Genomic DNA, 18,978 nt, shown 5'->3' with positions numbered 1-18,978 from the left:
GGGCTCGGGTTAACTTTAAACGAGATAGTCAGAACTAACATGTCTTCTCCCTCTAGAAGGGTGGAATGCTACCCCCGTCGCCAGAATTGGCGAGAGGGTAGTATTACAAAGCGTATGACACCTTACACGACATGTTTAGATAAAGCCAAACCAAAGTTAGCATTCAACCGCGAGGATTATAATGCACTTAAGAGTATATGGTATGGCAATATCATAGAACAGTTATAAGGACATGGTTCCGTAAGCTGCAGACCGGCTCAGCTCATGCTAGAGCACCATCTCACACATAACCAAGCACTCTGCCTCCAGGATTGTTAAGGCCTGCCATAGGAGTGACTTATAGGTTACTGTGTGTCTATATATAAGGGTAGGTATAGGAATACTATACCTAAGTAAGGGGTGATTACACACCCTTGCCCCAGCTGAGTGATCAGCCAGTTGTGTCAGTTTGAGTGGCCAGCCAGGGGTGGCATAATACATGCTGCAGCCCCTGGTAGGCCTTGGTTACACCTATGCCCTGAGTACCTAAGGTACACTTCTACAGGGGCTGACAAGGTGAGCCAATTCCCAATTGTGTATGTACCTAGAGTACATGGTTAGAATTTAGAGAGAGCGCATCTGGGCTGTGGGTCTGATTAGCAGGCCCACAGCCACATCTAAGTCGAAAACCAGTAAAGCAAAAGCAATAAGTGGCGGTGACCATAGGAAGCAGACCCTACTCTCCTACACCTAGTGATTTGGTAGCCATATTTATGTTATTGCTTTTAAAAGCAGTTCAGCCCTCTTACTTGGTGTGTGGTGCAGATTACCTTATATTTTATTCTCTTTTCTACTAATATCTCATCAAATGTTGATCTGCTTACGTTTTCTGAAGGTTTCTGAATATGCTCATGAGTTTTTTTTAGCCTAGGTAATATTTGGAGATTTGGCAAGGCCGCTGCATAGAATATTGTAGCTGTTTAGCCTAAAGAGGAATAGGAATCTGGTTAGCCCACTTTAAAAATATGAGTTCAGTGGGAGGATATGCTCTTAGCTACCACACTGAAACAAGGATGAAAGATAATAATAAACATGATGTCTGGAACCCTGTTATTCTCTGCCAGGGTGGCGGCATTGTGCACCTTCTAAAGCAAGACCAAAAAAGGATGTTGTCAATGCTCATTATAAATATAACAATTCAGGATATGTTACAAACATTTAAGACGGTCTACCAAGCAGAAATGAACATAGTACAGCAGCTGTGATAGTACTCTGTTGCATCCTCCAACTTGACTCATGGCATTCATCAGTGCAACTTGCCCATTCTGATATGAATGCTTTTGGCATGAGAGCAACACTCAATCCAACAAAGAGCTGCTTGCATAGTCCAGATGTTAAAGAAGTACCAGAGCATTTACAGGTGACATATCAATCAATGAGGCTTTGATTGTCAACTAATACTCAAACAAAATGGAGTGGAGGTGTTGGCTTCTCTCTTTTAGTTAATTAAGAGTGATGTATTTCTAAAGTATACAGGTCAGAATAAAATTAATACAATAAATGACAAAAGCAATTCTTAGACGACCTTTTAACATACTACCGTTTCCTCATGCCTGTGTACACAATTTGAGAATCATTTAGGAAGGAACACTTTGTAAGATGTGCCTCATTTTCCAGAAGGAATGCTCCAAATCTTACAATTAAACACTCACCTGAAATAATTATCATTCTCTTGTTCTGTCATATTGTTTAGTAGAAAATCCTTTAAAGTGCATGTTTTTTCAAGCCATTCAATAAGGCCAATTCTGAAAAGAAAAATAGCAAGCCATGTAGATTCAAAAGCATGCATGTTGAAACCATGACAAAGTTCCATTATCATTTTAATTGTGATGGCCATATTACTCCATAGAAAATGGTTATATGATTTATATTATGAGTGTCAATGTGCACCATGAACAAGTTACTTACCTTCTGTAACGTATTACCTTGTTGAGATAATATCTAGCTGCAGATTCCTTACCTTTGACTTTCCCAGGCGTCAGACTGGATCTGCAAACGTTTTGCCTGAGCAGTACCCCTGCACGCCATTGGGTGGCTCCGTTTTGTTCCGGGTGGCGTCGTTAGTACCGGATGTGAGGTCGCGGTCACCTGTATAGGTGCCAGCCAGGCTACTTTTCACAACTTTCCACCCCAGAAGTTCAGACCTATGAAGTGAACTGACTAGTGTGTGTCCAAACTAGGGCCCTGAAAAGAGAGCAACCTTAGCTCTATAAATATGTCCACAAAGAGGCGAGGCATGGGTGGGTCTATTAAGGAATCTGCAGCTAGATATTGTCTCTACCAGATAATGCATTATAGAAGGTAAGCAACTTGTTTATCTGATACAGACTTCTAGCTGCAGATTCCTTACCTTTGAATAGGTACCCAAGCCATACCATCCTGGCAGTGGGCTGCGGACAAATTACTAGACTAAAGTCCTGCAGGACCAAACGGGCGAAATGCCCATCCCTGCAAACCTGACAGTCTAGGCAGTAGTGTTTAGGAAATGTGTGCAGGGAAGCTCACGCTGTTGTCTGACAGATGTCTAGGACTGGCACCCCACGAGCTAATGCCTAGGTGCGGCCTTCCCTCTGGTGGATTGTGCCCATAAGTCCTCAAGAGGATGCCTTTTACCCAGGGCATAGAAGATCTTTAAACAGAGAACGACCCAGCGCGAAATGGACTGCTACAGTACCGCCCAACCATTCTTCGCTCCCACATAGCCCATGAAGAGTTGGTTGTCCACCCAGAACTCTTTTGTGTGGTCATGGCAGAACAACAACACTCTTTTTGGATCCAGACGGTGGATTTGTTCCTCCTCTTAAGAGGGGATTTGGAGGAGCATAAAATGTGGGGAGTATGAACGATTGACCCAAATGAAATGGGGTCACCACTTTAGAAAGGAAAGAGGCCCGGGTGCGAAGCACCACCTTATCTGGAAATATCATAGGATAGAGAGGCTTGGATAATAAAGCCTTCGGATCAATCAACCTCCGGGCAGATGATAATGCCACTGGAAATGCAGTCTTTGTGGTAAACAACCGGAGGAGATAATTATGTAGCGGATCAAAGGGAGCACACATGAGGTAAGTGAGAACCAGGTTCAGAACCCACTGAGTCATAATGAAGGGCATAGGGGCTCACATATGTAAAAGCACTTCCAGGAACCTATTTACAACAGGGGACTTGAATAAAGAGGGTTGGTCAGGCAGCCGTAGGAAAGCGAACAGAGCAGAAAGATAACCTTTAAGTGTGAGCAGAGCAGAGCCCTGTTGGGCAAGGGTAAGAATAAAGAAAAGACTATCAGAAATAGGGTCGATAGACTTCTGAACAATATTTTTGGAAAAAATTGCCAACGACAGACTTGTACCTTTTTGGTGGAGGGACATCAGGCCGCCAGAATAAATGTACAAACTTCAGGAGGAAGATCAAAAGCTATCAACTGTCGCCGCTCAGTCTCCATGCAAGGAGGTGGAAAGTTGACAGGTTCGGTGGAGAACCATCCTCTGCTGCAGTGACCTTAGATCCTCTCGAATGGGCAGCCTGATAGGAGGATGAAGCTCATTTTCAGAAGCTCAGGATACCAAGCTCTCCGCGCCCAGTCCGGAGCCTCAGGAATGACTTGGGGCAAGTCCTTCCTGATCTTCTAGAGAACTCAGGGCAGGAGTGGTATGGGTGAGAAGATGTAGAGAAGGTCTGTGCTCCACTCGCGATGAAAAACTTCACTGAATGACAGCCGCCTTGGAAACTCCAACACGCAATACTGCTGACATTGCGCTCACTCCACTTCTGAAAGAGCCTTGCAGCACCTCCGGCTGGAGATGCCATTCGTCATCTGCTAGAAAACAATGGTTACGTTTGTCTGCCCTGGCATTGAGAGAACCTGCCAGGTATTGAACCACCAGGGTTATGTCCTGGTGTTACAGCCATGTCTATAAACGCAGAGCCTCTCGACAAAGGGTCCACAATCTCACTCTGACCTGCTTGTTGCTGTACCACATGGCAGTTGTGTTGTCCGTGAACATCTGAACTAACTTCCCCTTGACAGAGGGAAGAAATGCTTTCAATGCTGGTCGAATCGACCAGAGCTTCAGCAGGTTGATATGGAGCCCTGATTCCGCCACAGTCCTCTGATCTCCACCTCTCCCACCCCATCCCAGGAGCGGTGCATCTGTCACTACTGTGAGATCTGGTGGGGAAAAGGAGAAGGGTCTTCCTTTGACCCAATCGCAGTTCGTAAGCCACCACTGCAGGTCCTTTGCAGTTCCTTTCGAGATCTGGACCACATTGGAGAGACTCCCCTGATGCTGCGTCCACTGAAACTTCCGGTCTCACTGCAAAGCCTGAATACGCTATCTGGTATGATTTACCACCAGGATGCAGGAGGTCAAGAGGCCCACAAACCTCAGAGTCATTCTCACTGATATCCAGGATAAAGGCTGAAACATCAGTATCATAAACTGAAAATCCTGGCCTCGCTGCTCAGGAGGATAAGCCCGAAACGGCACTGTGTCCAGAACAGCTCCAATGAAAGGGAGTGTCTGAGAAGGAGTCAAGTGCGACTTTGGCACATTTGCTACCCTCAAACAGGGCAGTGACTTTTCCTGAGCTGCATGCCAGGTTGAGGTGAGGTTTGTTTCCAGACACCATCGGGTACCACCAGTGAATCCCTCCAAAAAGACTAAGACAGACTAAAGATCACTGGTTTTGTGTTAGAAATGGGATCCCTGGCTGGCCAGGGCTTGCGCCAAAGTCAGTCAGAGACCACCACTCCTAAGTCAGGGCAAGGGAGCCACACACCAAGATAACCCCTGCTCACCCTCTAGGTAACGTGACGCGAGCTGCAAGGCTAAACTCGGAGGCGATGTGAGTTAAGTGTTTGCGCGCGCACCCCCAGGAACAACCCCCAAGGCCCACCACAAAGGAAACTCCACACCAGGTTATATAAAAATAGCCTTTGTATTATAATAATAACACATTAGATAAAACACACATACTGTTACAATGTGCCAACAGGCACGGGCAGAATTTACAAGGGATTATGTACAGGACAGGGCCACCTGGACCACTGTCAGGGGTATGCACTTTTAGAACTAGCACTTGTAGAAATAATACTTTGTAGGAATAATACTCAGCACATAAGCATATAATGACTGTAGCATAAAAATAGCACATGTAGCACACAACCAGGACTTCCTGGTAAGGGGTAAATACCTCCTACGTAACCCTAACCACTCTAGGAAAATCGCGCAGGGAACTAGGTCCTTAGTCTCAGGACCTATGGAAGGAAAAGCAATCACCTAAGCATCAACACATAGCAAAGGGAAAGAAGCAAAACACATGATGCATCAACACATTCAGAGGTGTAGCAATAACAATTGCGCAGAACTCACATTTAGCACGTAAATCATAAATGCACCAGAATCACCTGGCACAACACTAGAACTGTCCCTCAGGCCAACTGGCCTCACAAGGGCTGAAATGCCCGGAGTCCAAATGTCAGGCAGGCTGCGCAGGCAGCCAAGAACACAAGCCTAAACGTGGCAGTTGCCCACAAAGTGCTGGCCAACTGGTGTAGACAATGATAGGGCAACGTTGGAGCCTCGTGGGCTCAAGGACCACAACTGTGGCACTGCTGAGCCTCTCTGGGCTCGTGGACAAATGCGGGCGATGAGCCTCTCTGGGCTCTAGAACAAGGACTGGCCCTCCTGAGCCTCTCTCAGGCTCGTAAACAAGTATTGGCACTCGAGCCTCTCAGGGCTCGCAAAATAAAGGAAGGCCGCCTTACCTTACTGGCCGGTGGAGCCTCTCGGGCTCGAAAACGGGAATGCCCTGAGCAACGTAGGAGCCCTGCTCGGGCGGCTCGAACACACGATATGCCCCCTGAGCCTCTCAATAGACAAAGGTGCAGCTTTCTGGGGCCCCTCACGGGGGACTTGCGAATACGTGGGGCGCCTCTGTTGGGAGTCCCCCCCTCTGGGGGACTCGAGATGCCGGTAATGCCCCTTGAAGCCCGCGTGGCTTCACTTTAGCAATGAGCGCGAGATCGCGCTACCGGGGGGGGGGCGGACACCGACAATGTGTCCCGGCGCCCCTCCCTTCCCTTCTGCCCCACTCACCGGGTCTGGCGGCGGCTCGGCGGCCTCCCCCGGGGCTCTCCCTTCGCTGGGGAGCCTCGGCAGGCACGGCAGGCTGCTTCCTGCTTCTTCGGTCCTCCCCCGATGACGCGGCGGGAGGCTCGGCCGGTTGGGCCAATCACAGCGCGGCCTGGCGGTGACGCGGCAGCTCCTTCTTCTCGGCCCGGTGCTGCGGCGGTGATGCGGGGCTGAAGAGGGGTAGGCTCCCTCGATTAAATTAAATATCCAAACGGAGTCGGCACAAGCAACCACGGGCAAATAAAGGCGGCAAATGAGCGGGGTGGCACCCGCGCCGCTCGGTCACCACACGGGGTGAAAGGAGGCCGGGTGGGCACCGGCCAAAGCACACAAAGCGCTAGCAGCGCTAGCAGCAAGGAGAAGGCGCTCCCAAGGGCCAGAGGACAAAATAAAGCGCTCACAGCGCTATGGGCCAAATAAAGCGCTCTCAAGCGCTAGGCAAGGGATCTCAGCGCTCCCCAGCGCTGAAGGACAAGAGAGCAGCCCTCTGAGCGCTATAGGCACAGCAAAAGCTCCAGCAGGGTCTGGAGGCAGGCAGGGGGGCAAGGCTGGGCCCAGAGCCAGCTCACTGGGTCTCCAGGCAGGGAGACAGTCCAAGTGGCGGTCCTCCTGGCCCCAGCAACAGCAGCAGCCCCCTCTGGCAGGATCCTGGAAGAGAACATTTTCTAAGGGGACACAGCCCCTTCTTATACTAGAAAATCCTTTGTTTGGAGGTGCAGGGTGGGGGAGAAACCTGTCACAGCTGGTTTTGGAGCACCCTTGATGGCCCAACCACCCCTTTCATTCACTGGGGAGGCTAGGGTCGTTAGACGCACCACAGGGGGCGGAGCCAGCATTGTGTGGGGACAGCCCAGCCCCATCAAGGAACCAGGAGCACCCCTCCCTCACATCACTCAGGCTGATCTCTCCACTCACTCCTGGGCAGACCCATCCAGACTTCCTGGAGCCAGGCTTGCCAGCCAGCTCCAGCCAATCACGCTCCAGCACCCTTACTGCACACACACATCAATGTCTAGAAGTGGCACTTCCCCACTAGACACATACATGTCGCATACATCATCACGCAGCATTCAATCGCACAAGTTCGCACATACCAAACTCGAGCCTGCACTCCCCACGCATCAGGAACTAACATGGACACACACATTCCCCATGCATTCCTATGGGAGGGCAGGCCAGCCTCACTCCACGCACTAAGAGTGCGCACGCACTTTCCCCTGGGACACAGTGAAAGTGCGCAGAAATCAAAAATCACTACCTCCAATTCACATTCACAAAGCAAAAAGTTTAGAGGTGAACCTGCCAGAAGGGCCAAGTCCAACATTTTGTATAACAAATAATTTTTGTTTTGTCACATATTGTTTGATATACTCATAAGCCCATAGGTTGTTGAGCAGCTGCACTAGCTGGTACTGAAGAAAGCCGCTAAACCTCCAAGTGAGGGTTACAAGGCTGAAACATGCGGGCCATCTTGTCACTAGCTGCAGGTAAATGCTTTTGCCGCCGGTGCCCTGTTTTTAATACTGGCCCAGGGACAGTCTAAGAAGGGGACATTACGTACCCTGGAGCTAGTTTTATTCCACAATTTATTTCTTTGCACTGCGTTACCCACTGACCTTGAGCTCATCGTTGCGGTATTTAGTAAACATTCTTGTCCATACAAAACATCCCTGACCTCCTCCCTCTCAGTGAGGGGGGTGCAGCCGTGCCGTGACTAGACATCACGCCACGAGGAGAATCCCAATGATGAATAATGCCACCATTGCTGGGTGAGGGATTTAGTCCTTTTAAAGAGACACCCCACTGTAGCTAGCTCACTCCATGTCATTTTTTCTTTTTGTTCCAGACCACAGGGTTCCTTTTATGTGATACATGTTTGGTATCAAACATGTTGGAATCATGCAACTATTATGATTCCAGTGTTAGATGCATAACACCAAGTACTGGGAGGGTCTTTAGAGGACTCCCCAATACCTACCTGTGTAGTATTACAGGGTCAGCCTAACAGCCCGTGCTGCTGCCGACCCTAGACAGTGGTCTGCCTCCCTGCTAATGAGCCTCACTTGGGCAGGGGAAGCTGAGCAAAGGATTTCCTGCGACGGAGACGTGTGGCCACCTCTCCTTTAGAATTAGGTAGGGTGGGGGCACTTCTGAGCTTCACCAGATTGCATTGAAGAGCACATTTAGTGCACTCCTTGCATAAACTAAGTTTGCCCAGTTCAGGCGGATTTGGCTTCCGCTGTGGCGCAAAACTACACAAAGGACAGAGAAAAGTCCACCTCCTTGTCTAAATCCTCCCTAGAGAGGTTCCCAGAGCTCCTCCAGGTAGCCACTTGATTCTGCAATGTTTAATATTGGCCCCAGGGAGCAACTGACTGGCTAAGCCAGCTGAGTAGCGTCCCTGACCCCCTGCCGATAGGTGGGTCACCACAAAAGAGGCCCTTCCCCTTTCTAGGATTACTTAAGGGCTGCCCTGAGGGTGGGTCCTTTCATTCATCCCGACAACAACTTCAAGATCTGACTGCCTGTCATCTGAAGACTGTTCAAAGACTCTTATGCTGGTGGACACCGGAACTCTGCTGTTCGTCAAGCCAGGAACTAGGAAAAGACTGCTCCCGGTGGGAAGATTCCTGCTGCATCTTGGTCCCTGTGCTTTTTCATGTTCTGCAACTCTGTGATTGTTCATCCTTCGAGTCAATAAGGACTCTGCCTGCATCCCAGCAAGAAGGAATCTCCCTTGCAATGAAGGAGTCACTTAACTGCATCCGTAGGCACCTCTATGTCGATGACCGGTTTGCTAATTCAGCTGTCCCAAGGACATCAACAGCTCTGCAAAACAGTTGGTGGTTCTCCAGAGGCCTGACCAGTTTTTCCTTCAACTGGAGCGACTGTAAACCCTCTTCAGCCAACGTGAACAACCTACATGTGCATTGTGTTTGGTTGCCGTTGCGAAGGCTTGTTGGCTCTCTTCACGAAAGATCTTCATGCTCCAAGAAACCCCATCATTGCACAGCTCCAAGAACGATGTCCTGCCTGCATCCTCTGCATCATGAGGCTTCATCTCCTGTGTGCTATTGACGTTTTCCTGCGACCCCCTCGGCCTGTCGCCAGAGGGTCCTCCGCTGATTCCGGCTGGCTCATCTGCGTGCTGATGGCTGGCTCGGAATTACTTTTGCAGGGTTAGACCCACAGACCTTGCTGGTATGCAACACAGCATCTTCTCCTGCAACCATTATTTGCATGTGCCAAGGCTGGTTGGTGTTCCTGCCGGTGACTGATTCTCCTGCACTCGTTGAAATGAGTGGGACAGCTCATGGATAGCTCCTGTGTTCCTGCAAAGTCACCTAGTCTACTAGCTGCTGCTTCAACCTCACCGTGCTATAGCAGGAACCTCCAACAAGGGCTGGTATTGTGCTCCTGGGCTTCCTGGTCACCTTCAGGTGGTTTGGACTCTGTCCCCTCTGCTTTCAGGTTCTTCTCGTCTGGATTTGACATCATGGTTTCATCACCCTGGTCCACGTGACTCTGTAGCTGCTGATCCTCCACGATACTCCTTTGGCGTCACATGCGGTTCTGACACCACTTCACCCCTATGCACCTGGGCTTACCAGTGTAGGAATCCAGGTTTTCGGAGTATCCACAGGCTGGGTGACGCTCCAACTTTCCTTGATCCAAGTGGTTCCTTTTGGGTCCATTGGGAAGAGTCCTTGAACCATAAAAATCCAACAGCAACTTACCATGTATTATCCTATGGACGTCTGACCCAGTGTAACCACTCTGCACCGGGGTGCCTAAGTGTTCCTAGCTGCTAGCCATGGGTGGTTCCATGCTTCTCTATGGGTCCTCCACCTAGGTATTAGTCAAGGTTTTGGTAACCAATTAGCATTCCACTATTTTAGTATATGGTTTGGCCACCCGTAGGGGCCCATCTATTTTCCTACGCTACTTACCTGTTTCTGAAGTATTTCTTGCGTGTATTTGATGTCTCAGGTTAGGAGATGTACCAATTTAGTGTCTAGTGTTTGCTAATAAATACAAAGTATTTTTATACATACTCACCTGGAATGGTTCTTTCATATGTGTAAGGTTGCTGAATTACTATAGTGGTAAATGCACCCGCTTTACACCCTCCTGAATAAGCCTTCGCTGCTCTCCACAGCTACCCCTTGAGAGCTTTGGTTTTCAGGGACCTAAACACTATCACTGAGGGTTGCCTGGACTCAGTGCACAGGGCCTCAACATAGGTGGACACTATATACTGAGCCAGCATTCAAGGGGGGTGGGGGGGGGGGAGGATGCCAACAAAGATTGTCACACCAGGCGCCAGCAGCACTAAGGCCAGCCATGGCTCGGGCAGTAGGCCTAGGAGTGGTCTGTGAGAAGTAGCCTTTAAAGAAAGATGCTGCAGACGACCAGGAGGAAGATGTCCGGGTGGATCCAAGGGTGGATCGAAGATGAAGAGGGCCTGAAAGCAGAGGGGACAGAGTCTGAGTCACTAGCCAGTGACCGGGTGGAACCAGGAAGGAACCAGGAAGGAACCAGACCACGTCGAGGAGCAATCAGGTGCTGTCTTGAAGCTTGTCTCTTCAGCCACGCGGACCAGGAGGCGTCGACGACGACCAGGTGCTGGAGAGGAGCTGTCCCACGAAGGTTCTCGCAGATGGAGGGGTCGACTTCCGGATTGGAGTCAACGAGCCTTGGCAAAGGCAAACCCACGCAGGATTCAAAGAAGGCTTCTGGTGCAGACCAGCAAGGTCTGAGGTGCCTCACCTTTGCAGGGAGGCAAGGGCCAGTCTGGAGCAACCAGACCAGTGATGTGATTCAAAAGGATTGTCGTCACAGAGGCTACTAGCCAACGGGCCAGCAACCGGACAACGCGTCAAGCAGAACACAAGCAGAAGGGCCCCACGCAGAACTCGTGGAGTGTGGAGGCTGATCTTCGGTGCAGGTGGAGCTCGGGTTCGGGGTTTCTCAGTCCCCAGTGCACAGCTTCGAGGATGCCTCAGGAGCTTCACAGTTAGCAAGTTGCAGGCTTTCCAAGATGTCCGGTCCCACGTGTCTCGTTGCCTCCACGGATCTCAGCTGTGCTGCAGTCGCGAAGAGAGGGTCAGAGAGGTCTGGAAGTCTGGGTCTTGTCAGGCTCTGTGCTCGGGTTCCGGCGGGAACGTCGACAAAGCAAGCCATTGATTTGCTGGATGGTGCCTGGTTGCCCAGGGTGGTCACTCCTTGGCCACAAGGGAGATTCTTCAGTCTTCAGCTTCAGTAGAATGTGAAGGCCCAGAGTTTTGTGTCAAGTTTCGGTTCAGGATTAATCTAAAGTCTCAGGACTCAGCTCCTACCTTTATACAACTAAAAGGGGCTGGATTACTTCCTAGGTCCCTCCTATGGGTGGGACCAGGAAGGGTGGTGGTTACACCCCCTCTCCTTTGTCCAGTTTCGCGCCAGAGCTGGGGCTGGAGTGCCCCAGCAACCGGTTTGAACCCTCCCTGTCCCAATACACAAAGTCCTGTCTGGGTGGTGCTCGCACCTCTCCAGGCAGGAAACGTATTGTCCAAACCTCCGTGACTGGAAGGACTCCCAGCAGCAGGAAGTCAGACTTGTGTCGGTGGCAGCCGCGTCCATTTTGTGACGCTGGGGCTATGGTTTAACTTTAACCGGGATAGTCAGCCACAACATGTCTTCTCCCTCTAGAAGGGTGGAATGCTACCCCAGTCGCCAGAATTGGCGAGGGGGTAGTCTTCCAAAGCGTATGACACCTTACACGACATGTTTGGATTAAGCCAAACCAAAGTTAGCATTTAACCGCGAGGTTCATAATGCACTTAAGAGTATATGGTATGGCAATATCGTAGAACAGCTATAAGGACATGGTTCAGAAAGCTGCAGATAGGCTCACGCCCTCGACAGTCGATCTCAGCGGCATTATTGAGATAAGTAACCACAGGGCAAATACCTGACAATACTCTTCTTTCCTGCATTTAGGGTGTGCCAATTACGCCTCCACCCCCCTCCCGTGACCCACGGTGCAGATCGCAATCTTCCTACAAGTGAGACAATTTTAATCAATACCGCATTTCGCGGTGGGGTCACAGACCTTTGGTCCATTGATCCCAACCAGGAGCACACGCTCCCCCGTTTTTAACCCACTAGCTACTTGGCTCGATCTAGTCAACATGTAGCTCACCACACCCCCTAACATTAACGTTAGCTTCCTTAAGGTACTGAGGCTGGGGATAACCATACTGTTTAGACGCCATCCACTGTCCTCCCACATATTTGGAGCACCACAGATGTACTTTTGTGAACAAGACCAGCTACTTAATGTTTGTTCTGTCTTCTATGTATGTCTGTGTCTTTTTCCTTTCCCAGGTGCAGAAACCTGAAATTGGCAAGCCTCCGAAACCAGGAGTAACCGGAAATGAGCAATCGCTCTTTCCTTAATGCACTTTTTTTCACCTTTTTAACTTTTTTCACTTTCACGTCCCCAGGTCAGGGTGAGCCTTAGGGTGGTCATACCGCCAGGGTTTAGCACATTTAATGGTCCTGATGAATGCCTGGTAAACTTACACCGTTTTATAGGCAGAAACGTGTTGACTGACGTTATTATTGGTTGGAATTAACCAAACAGTTAATTTTGGAGAAATTCCCAACACATAACAAAAAATGTTTTATCTGTGTCCTAGTGATCTACAAATAAAGTATATTTTTTTGATTCACTTAAGACACTTTTATTATTATATTTTAACTGCACGCCTTCACACAAAAAACCCGCTCTGCAGTAGACCTGGCGTCGCAGCACACTAAAGAGGCACTCGGCCTCTTTAGTGGGGCCCAATGATGAAGCATGTCACCGACTAGGTCAGTGAGTGAGGGCTTTCTTAACTGACCTAAGTCAGGCCAATTTTCATTCTTGCTCCATATTGTGGTTATTTTCATACCACTGACCTCTCTATATATAAGGGTAGACATAGGAATACTATACCTAAGCAAGGGGTCATTACATGACCTTGCCCCAGCTGAGTGATCAGCCAGTTGTGTCTATTTGAGTGGCCAGCCAGGGGTGGCATAATACATGCTGCAGCCCCTGGTAGGCCTTGGTTACACCTATGCCCTGGGCACCTATGGTACACTTGTACAGGGGCTGATAAGGTGTACCAATTCCCAATTATTGATGTACCTAGAGTACATGGTGTAAATTTAGAGAGAGTGCATCTGGGCTGTGGGTCTGATTAGCAGGCCCACAGCCACATCGAAGTCGAAAACCAGAGAAGCAAAAGCAAAAAGTGGGGGTGACCATAGGAAGCAGACCCTACTCTCCTACATGGTCCCTGAGCCAAAATACCATCCAAAGCCTCAAAAGGGGTTGCGATTTCTGGGGATACAGGTGTATGTGCATAGAAAGTCATAGGGAGTGCCCTGTTGCATTTCTTTCCTTGAAGTGGTCTTACCTTCAAAGAGTTGAGTGCCGTCAAATTACATTTTCATTAATACCACTCAAGTGTCCCCTGAAAAACCAATGGATCTCATCCACGTGTGGCGCTGAAGCACCACGTTGGTACAGACTGCCTTACCTAAGCAGTCAGTTGTGTCCAGCTCACAAATAATCTGCAGAGACAATAAGCTACAGCAAGCATTATCTACAACTACTCAGCTGACCAGTGTCAACTTGACCTGAACTGGACCCAGCTATTTGGCCTCTGCCTGACACCCTGAGTATCTCCAAGTGCCTCACATGATGTCCTTGGGAGTTTTAGAAGTGTATTCCTGAGGTGGATTGGGACTAACAGCACAAGTTACTACTTCTGTAATGATATATCTGTAAGAGACATTAGTTAGTGACAGATTCCTTACCTTAGAAGTTTCCCCAGGTGTCAGTCTGGAGCCATAAAGTTTTCTCCTTAGCAATACCTCTGCGTGCCAGTAGGTGGCGCCCTGAGGCTCCGCGCCCGTCACTGGCGCCGTAAGTGTCAGGATGACGTCACGGAGGCTACTTAGGCCTCACCCATGCGCGCTGACGTCAGTTCTGTACACAACATTCCGCACTGAAACGCAGAGACATGCCACAAACCGACCTTTGGTGCATAAAACTAGGGCCCTAAAAGGAGATGACCTTAACCCTAGTAATCAGTTCGCAAAACGGGGAGGATGGGTGGGTCGGTAAGGAATCGATCACTAACTACTGTCTCTTACAGATATATAGTTACACAAGTAGTAACTTGTGCATCTGAAAGAGACACGTTAGTGATAGATTCCTAACTTAGAATAGATACCCCAGCAATCCCAACCCCGGTGGTGGGTCTGCAAACAAGATTACACCAAAAAGTCACAGAGCACAGAACGGCCAAAGAAGCCGTCTCTCTGGACCAGACTGTGAAGGCAGTCGTGTCTGGTAAACGTGTGCAGCGAGGCCCAAGTAGCTGCCTAAGAAATGTCCTGCAAGGGAACGCCACGTCCCAAGGCAGTAGTGGCTGCGGTTGCCCTGGTCGAATGGGCACGCAGCCCCACAGGAGGCTCCTTCTTGGCCAAGGAGTAACATGCTTTGATGCACAGAATGACCCACCGAGAGATGGTCCATTTGTGCACAGCCCGAACTTGCTTGGCGCCCACGTAGCCGACAAAAAGCTGATCATCCACCCAGAACTGCTGTGTACGCTGATTTGAACTGGGGTATGCATGGAGCACCTAGGGTGCCCCAGGCAGTGTCTCATTCTATTCAGCCCTCCCTGTCCAAACACACAAAGTCCTGTCTGGGGTGGTGCTCGCACCTCTCCAGGCAGGAAACCTATTGTCCAAACTTCCGTGACTGGACGGACTCCCAGCAGCAGGAGGTCAGACTTGTGTCGGTGGCAGCAGCGTCCATTTTGTGACGCTGGGGCTCTGGTTTAACTTTAACCGGGATAGTCAGCAACAACCCGTCTTCTCCCTCTAGAAGGGTGGAATGCTACCCCAGTCACCAGAATTGGCGAGGGGGTAGTCTTCCAAAGCGTATGACACTTTACACGACATGTTTGGATAAAGCCAAACCAAAGATAGCATTTAACCGCGAGGTTCATAATGCACTTAAGAGTATATGGTATGGCAATATCATAGAACAGCTATAAGGACATGGTTCCGAAAGCTGCAGACAGGCTCAGCTCATGCTAGAGCACCATCTCACACATAACCAAGCACTCTGCCTCCAGGATGGTTAAGGCCTGCCATAGGAGTGACTTATAGGTTACTGTGTGTCTATATATAAGGGTAGGTATAGGAATACTATACCTAAGTAAGGGGAGATTACACACTCTTGCCCCAGCTGAGTGATCAGCCAGTTGTGTCAGTTTGAGTGGCCAGCCAGGGGTGGCATAATACACGCTGCAGCCCCCTGGTAGGTCTTGGTTCCACCTATGCCCTGGGCACCTATGGTACACTTGTACAGGGGCTGATAAGGTGTACCAATTCCCAATTATTGATGTACCTAGAGTACATGGTGTAAATTTAGAGAGAGTGCATCTGGGCTGTGGATCTGATTAGCAGGCCCACAGCCACATCTAAGTCGAAAACCAGAGAAGCAAAAGCAAAAAGTGGGGGTGACCATAGGAAGCAGACCCTACTCTCCAACATGGTCTCTGACCCACAATACCATCCAAAGCCTCAAAAGGGGTTGAGATTTCTGGGGATACAGGTGTATGTGCATAGAAAGTCATAGGGAGTGCCCTGTTGCATTGCTTTCTTTGATGTGGTCTTACCTTCAAAGAGTTGAGTGCCGTCAAATTAAATTTTCATTAATGCCACTCAAGTGTCCCCTGAAAAACCAATGGATCTCATCCACGTGTGGCGCTGAAACACCACGTTGGTACAGACTGCCTTACCTAAGCAGTCAGTTGTGTCCATCTCATAAATAATCTACAGAGACAACAAGCTACAGCAAGCATTATCTACAACTACTCAGCTGACCAGTGTCAACTTGACCTGAACTGGACCCAGCTATTTGGCCTCTGCCTGACACCCTGAGTATCTCCAAGTGCCTCACATGATGTCCTTGAGAGTTTTAGAAGAGTATTCCTGAGGTGGATTGGGACTAAAAGCACAAGTTACTACTTGTGTAATGATATATCTGCAAGAGACATTAGTTAGTGATAGATTCCTTACCTTAGAAGTTTCCCCAGGTGTCAGTCTGGATCCATAAAGTTTTCTCCTTAGCAATACCTCTGCGTGCCAGTAGGTGGCGCCCTGAGGCTCCGCGCCCGTCACTGGCGCCGTAAGTGTCAGGATGACGTCACTACATTTCCCTGGACAGAGGGAAGGAATGCCTTCAGTGCATGCCAGATCACCCGCAGCTCCAGAAGACTGCTATGGATCTGGGACTCCGCTGGAGACCAGAGGCCTCTGATCTCCGCCTCTCCCATGTGGCCCCCCTAGCCCAGGAGGGACGCATCCGATTCGTGAGCCACCACTGCAACTGACGTGCTGCGCCCTCTGAGATCTAGACGAGATCGGACAGGTTGCCCTGATGCTGTGCCCACTGGAACTTCAGGTCCCACTGCAGAGCCCGCATATGCCATCTGGCATGCGTCACCAGCAGGATGCAGGAGGTCATCAGGCCCAGAAGCCGGAGGGTCATCCTGACTGAAACCCAGGATAGAGGCTGAAAGAGTGGGATCATAGCCTGAATATCCCGGACTCGCTGCTTGGGAGGATAAACCCGAAACAGCGTAGAATCCAGAACCGCTCCGATAAAAGGGAGCTTCTGAGAGGGACTCAGGTGTGACTTCGGCACATTGATGGAGAACCCCAGCAAATGCAGGAGGTCGGCCGTAGTCTGGAGGTGGGTGACGACTGCCTGGGGCAAGCCGCCTTCAACAGCCAGTCGTCGAGGTAGGGAAAGACTGACATCCCTGACGCAGATGAGCTGCGACCATTGCCATCACTTTCATGAACACCCGAGGGGCGCTGGTAAGGCTGAAGGGGAGCACGGCAAACAAAAAATGCTCCTGGCCTACCGTGAATCGCAGGTAACGCCAGTGGGAAGGCAGGACGGGAATATGAAAATAGGCGTCTTGCAAGTTCAACGCTACCATCCAGTCTCCAGGGTCCAGGACCTGAGCCAGAGTCAGCATCTTGAACTTCTCCTTCCCGGGGAAGCGATTGACGTCTCGGAGGTCCACGATGGGGCGCATGCCCCCCTTGTCCTTGTTGGGGACCAGAAAGTAGTGGGAATAACAACCACTCCCTACTTCCTGAGCGGGAACGTTCTCAATGGCCCCCTTGGCCAGGAGGGCCGTGACTTCCTGACGGAGAAGAGCCAAATGATCCCCCGACATGCGGTGGTACAGAGGTGGCAGGGCTGGAAGGGAGGACAGAAAGGGGAGTGAGTAACCTTGGCAGATTAACTGCAGCACCCACTTGTCCAATGTGATTTTGCGCCAGTGGTGGAGATGATGACGAACCCTACCTCCTACCGGCGTGGGGTGCCCCCTGAAGCCTGGATTAGGAAGGCTTGGAGGTGGAAGCAGTGGGTGTGGAGGTGGACTGACCCGCTGGTTACCAGACCGGCCCCTGCGGTAGCCGCGTCCGCGGCCATGCTGGGGCAGGTTCTGCACAGGCTTTGAGAAGGAGCACGTCTGGGGTGTCCCCTGAAGTCTGGATTAGAAAGGCTTGGAGGTGGAAATTGCTAGCCGACCCACTTTATATTGAACATATGGGGAAGTGGATCGCTGAATTTTTTTACTTCAACCATGGATCTGCCTCTGCATATGTGGTTTGGGATGCTTTTAAGTCAGGGGGACGGGGGGAGACGCTGTCCTATTCAATCAACAATCAACGGAAAGCCCTAGAGCTATTGGCAGCTGAGCTCAAGAAATTGCAAGAGCTTGAATCCAAACTTATGACGGCTGTTAATTCTGGCCAAAGTGTAGAGCAAATACTGATGGAGCTGGCTATTCAAAAGTCGAGGCTTTATGAGAACTTTGCGAGGAAGTTAGCGGAACAAATTGCAGTCTATCCTTCACAAGTCTACGAGGTGGGAGAAAATACTGGCCATATATTAGCTAAAAAGATTCGACAAAAAGAGGTTGCTAATCGTATAGATAGCATTCAGGATGAGGCAGGGCAAATTCACGAAAAATCAGAAGTAGTCTTGGAAGTTTTCCGTCAATTCTATAGTAAACTATATAAGGATGAGATAATAGCTTATACCTCAGAATCCTTCTTGCCTTTTAGTGCTTGTACTGGAATGACTATATTAACGTCAGATCAGATCAGATCGCAGAACTAGAGAAAGATATAACATGGGAAGAAACTGAGGCTGCTATTCTCTTACTCGCGCTAGGAAAGGCGGTGGGCCCAAATGGCATTCCTTAGAGTTCTTCAGGATGTTTCAGCACCTTCTGAAGGAAGATATGATGCTAGCTTTTTTGGAAGCACAGAAGGGTAATGCCCCGGCATCTTGGCGGAACTTGACGATTGTAGCTTTTCTGAAAAAAGATAAACCACCCCTGATGCCTGCCTCCTATCGGCCCATATCATTAATTAATGGCGACAGCAAGATTTATTCAAAGATTTTAGCCTCACGGATATCTGACATAATTTCATCTATTGTGTCCCAATTCCAACACGGATTTATTCCGAATCGCGATACCACCGACCATGTCCGTCGTCTAATTGCTCTTGTGGACTGGGCTCAGGCAACTGAGACCACAATGGGGGTGACCCCGTTGGATGTCGAAAAGGAATTCGACAGGGTCGCCTGTCCCTATTTGTGGGATCTTCTCTATCAGAAGGGTTTTGGTCCAAAGATGATTTCTGCCTTGAAGTCTCTTTATTT

The 18,978-nt window shown here is 49.7% G+C and overlaps 1 protein-coding gene across 1 annotated transcript in view; it reads right to left on the bottom strand.

Annotated features, from left to right (window-relative positions):
* The window catches only part of PRKDC (protein kinase, DNA-activated, catalytic subunit), a 3,158,350-nt gene that overhangs the window by 376,485 nt on the left and 2,762,887 nt on the right, over positions 1–18,978 (bottom strand). Inside the window, exon 80 of the mRNA XM_078687323.1 lies at positions 1,692–1,784. Within this exon, the coding sequence (XP_078543449.1) occupies positions 1,692–1,784 (93 nt within the window). The remainder of the gene's footprint in view (positions 1–1,691; positions 1,785–18,978) is intronic.

The sequence above is a fragment of the Lissotriton helveticus genome, chromosome 4_1, assembly GCF_964261635.1.
Source record: "Lissotriton helveticus chromosome 4_1, aLisHel1.1, whole genome shotgun sequence".
NCBI classification, from domain to species: domain Eukaryota; kingdom Metazoa; phylum Chordata; class Amphibia; order Caudata; family Salamandridae; genus Lissotriton; species Lissotriton helveticus.
The sequence above is the reverse complement of the archived record's forward strand: the minus strand, read 5'-3'. Positions and strand labels throughout refer to the sequence as shown.